The sequence below is a fragment of the Apis dorsata genome, unplaced genomic scaffold (genome assembly GCF_000469605.1).
Source record: "Apis dorsata unplaced genomic scaffold, Apis dorsata 1.3 scaffold_295, whole genome shotgun sequence".
Lineage (NCBI taxonomy): Eukaryota > Metazoa > Arthropoda > Insecta > Hymenoptera > Apidae > Apis > Apis dorsata.
This window is the reverse complement of record NW_006263570.1, coordinates 2,333,344-2,337,473: the sequence shown is the minus strand read 5'-3', so window position 1 is coordinate 2,337,473 and position 4,130 is coordinate 2,333,344. Positions and strand designations below refer to the sequence as shown.

The 4,130-nt window shown below is 22.7% G+C and overlaps 1 protein-coding gene across 2 annotated transcripts in view; it reads left to right on the top strand.

Moving 5' to 3' along the window:
* The first annotated feature begins 3,437 nt into the window (after positions 1-3,437).
* Positions 3,438-4,130, top strand: part of LOC102678541 (C-1-tetrahydrofolate synthase, cytoplasmic) — a 6,398-nt gene continuing 5,705 nt past the window's right edge. Inside the window, exon 1 of one of the 2 annotated variants that reach the window (XM_031511213.1) lies at positions 3,438-3,662. In XM_031511213.1, the coding sequence (XP_031367073.1) occupies positions 3,613-3,662 (50 nt within the window). In that variant the 5' untranslated portion in view covers positions 3,438-3,612. The remainder of the gene's footprint in view (positions 3,663-4,130) is intronic. The other variant, XM_031511214.1, reaches the window with a different exon arrangement.

Below are 4,130 nucleotides of genomic sequence, written 5' to 3'. Positions count from 1 at the left end.
TATTTTGGTGGAAAGGAAAGGAAAGTGTTAAGCGAATTCAAAATCATTTTTATATTTTGACATAAATTTCTTGGTAATTGTTCAATTTATATATGTGAAAATATACGAAATATATTGCCAATAATTATTTTAATTAATAATAAAAATTAATCTCTCAACTCAAAGAATGTAATATGATGATAATTCATAATTAGAAAATTCTGTAAAATTGCTCACATAATACGGAATAAAGATACTTTAATAAGTAAATTAATAAGTAATATTATAAAAGTAAAAAATAATGAACTACTTTTTTTTTTCTTTTCATTCACAAATCACGAATATTTTAAATTAAAAATTCAAACAAATTTTTTGCTAATATTTTCTCATTAGAAGAGGATTATTTCTTAAGAAGATTAACGATATATCATAGTAGTTCATAATAGAAATTAGGTTTGGAGGAAACGTAATTGAACTCGATAAGAAGGGGGAGTAAAGAGGGAGCAAAACGAGTTTGGTCGGAATACGGGAGGGAATCTGGAGCATCAGAGATGTGACCACGAATCGCGCTCCTTTGTCGGACTTCCGCCCTTCTGAGAACGCGGAAAGCCACGTAGAAGGAGGATCTTGGTTAATCTTACTAATCTTCGCCGGTTGCTTCGACCTCGAATGCCGAAACGGCAGAACGGCCGGTTGAAAACCACGATCTAACGACATTACAGATCCCCCAATCAGCGCGAAGACCGGATAAAGGACGTGGAACATACTATGCTTAATTTCATTGAACCGTTTGAAGCGGACGTAAAGTCTTTTCGAGTTGTCGGAATACTAAGGAACTTAATCATTGAGATGTTAAATGTGTTTGTTGTATCATGTTTTAATTGTGTTCAGAGAATAATGTCGTTGGTTTTCTAAAAAAAATCTCTAAGAAGAAGCTTTTCAGAAATTCTGCGTGTCATTTTATATATATATTTTATATTTCTTTTGATATTAGCAGATTAATTTATTATTTTTCTCCGACGAGTGAAAAATATTTCAAATATATATGTATATACTTTATAACTAATAATTTCGAAAATATTTAATTAATTTTTCATCATTTTACTTATATCTAATTACTTGGTATCTAATTATTTATCTGTTTAATACTTATTTTTTATATATACATCGCTTTAATTGTGTGATAAACCTAAGAAATCGAAGAAATTTATAAAAAAATATTAAAATATATGTAAAACATACATAAAATATGAAAAAATAAAAATATATATGAAATATAAAACGCAAAAATATAGAAGAGCAAATGAGAAAAGCAAATAATAGAAGAAAGACAGAAATATGATAAAAATTGAACACCTAACGCCATCTCTTCATTGTAAATAAAACTAACTAGATAAAGAAAGCAAATAATAAGAGAAGGATACAGATAATGTAAATAATGTAAAGAATATCGGTGGCGCCATCTCCTTATCGTAAATAAAATTAACTAGACAAGAACAGCAAATAATAAGAAAAGGATAAAGATAACGTAAAGAGTGTCGGTGGCGCCATCTCTTCATTATAAGTGAAACTAACTAGACAAGAAGAGCAAATAATAAGAGAAGGATAAAAATAATGTAAAAAGTATCGATGGCGCCATCTCTCGAGTATTAAAAATATTTCTTGAAAGGTAAGGTAACATAAAATAAGAATTGAATATGAATGCCATCTCTTTTAAAAATTTTTAGAGAAATATCTTAGACACTTAGGAGATGGCGCTGATGATTAATTCTTTTTTTTATCTCTATCCTTCTTTTATTATTTGCTCTCCTTGTCTATATAGTTTCATTTACGGCACTCTGAAGATGGCGCTGATTTCCATATTTTTATTCTTTTCTGTCTTTTTCTCACTGTTTGTTCTCCTTGTTTATACTTACTCTGTAAACTTATACGCTCAGGAGATAACTCTAATATTTGATTAACTTTATTTTTTTCTTTCTTCGATATATTTGAATTGTTAATTGTATATCTTTTAAAAAACATTATTATTTCTATAAAATATATATAAAATATAATATCGTAAAATATAATACTCTAGAATATATATTATAAAAATCATTGTATTATAAAATTATATTATATATCATTCTATAAAAATTAAATTATTAAAAGTTTATTTTATTTTAATGTTAAATATCGATAATAAATAATATTTACCATAATACTTAAAATACAAATTTAAAATTAAACATTATTCAGATTAAGTGATTAATCTTATTTTTTCTAATTCTCTATTTCTATTTTTTTTATTATAAAATTTTCGATTTTACACAAAGTGCATTTTGTTTAATAAATTTTTATGACACAAAAATTAATTATTATGTAGTTTGACCAAAAAATATATTAGAAAAACTAATTGCGAAATTTTGACATACATAAGATAATATTTGATAAATTATTTTTTTTTTTTTTCATTTTTCATATACTTATTAAGTCTTATTACTAAAAATTATTCACTTTTTCTGTTATTCAATGAAAATAAGCATAGCAATATTTTATTATATTTAAACTTACTTACTTATCAAGAAAAGAAATGTTGCAATAGATAACGAAACTATTCTTACTTTTATCTTAATCATATTTAACGTTGCAATTCAATTAATTTCATTTAAATACTCAATTTTTATATAAAAATAATTATTAATTTATAATAAATATATGAATTTGCGTGCACCTATGTTATTTTATATGTATTTTATTCATAAATATTTTGCGCTTTATATTGTGTATAATAATATTTTCATAATAAATTCATAATAATTGAAATATCAAGGTTATCAATCTTAATGTCATCATGAATTGTCGATAAAGATTTTTCTTATATATTTTTTTGTATACCTCCATAAAAATTAACTTTGTTAATGAACTGTTCGTTTTTACAAAAAGATTAGAAAGAAATTTAATTTATAATATAAATGATATCAATATCGCAAACTTTCAAGTAAGATTTATATTTCTTGTAATATTCATTCCAAATTTTATTCTTTTTATTGATAATTGAAATATTTATTCAATAATTGAAAATTATCAAGGATATATCAATAATAAATAGAAAAAATTAAAGAAAACGTTGCAAATTATTTATCATATATATTATGTATATATTATATTCCAATTATTGTTATTATATTCCATATAATACATATAAATTTCTTATAATTTATAACATTAAAGATATTTTTTAATTATAGATAATTTTTAAAACATGAAAAAAATTTATTAAAAGATAAATTACATATAAATAAGTTAGAAATATATATTTATTTGTTAATATTCATTGTTTATTAATATTTTGTATAACTTTCAGAAGAAGCGTAAGCTATATAAGCGTGTTTAAATGATGGAATATTATTCTCCATAATAACAGTTCACATAATTCTATCTCAATAAATACACACATATACATACATACATATTACAAGTGACTTGCTTGAAAACCGGATGCTTCACTTAAGACTGTTCATTCATATTGATCGTATCGATTTATACGTTGTAATTTACATTCTTCGAAACTGATTGTCTTAAAAAATTTAATAAAAATAGTAAAAACACATCATTTATTTTTCTTGTGTTTGTAGATTTTTTCATAGAATTATGTCAACAGATGTACGAGGAATTATATTATCCGGCACTGAATTAGCGAAGTAAGTTATATTTTTTTTAAAATACAAAAGAAACAAATTTAATATATATATATATTAAACTATTTCAATTAATTTCAAATGTATTAGATTTTTTAAAACGAATCTTTAAAATAAATTATTGATTTTTGATCAATATCTTCATGAAGTAAATTTTAAAATTTTAAAACTTTTCAAAAATCAATTACAATTTAATTTTGATTAAAAGTTATATAGAGGTCGATACTATCTATTACAATTAAACTTAATTTTTAAAATTTCATTTTTTCATAAATTCTTATAAATCATCATAAAAGTATATTTTTTTTTGAGTGAGGTTATGTATACTTTTTAAAATTACATTATATGATCATGAACACTTGTTAATGTATAAATATATCTTAAAAATAAAATTTTTGATTACTAAAAATATTAAATATATATATTTACTTACTGATGTACTTACTTTTTAGAAAACATATGACGTATTCG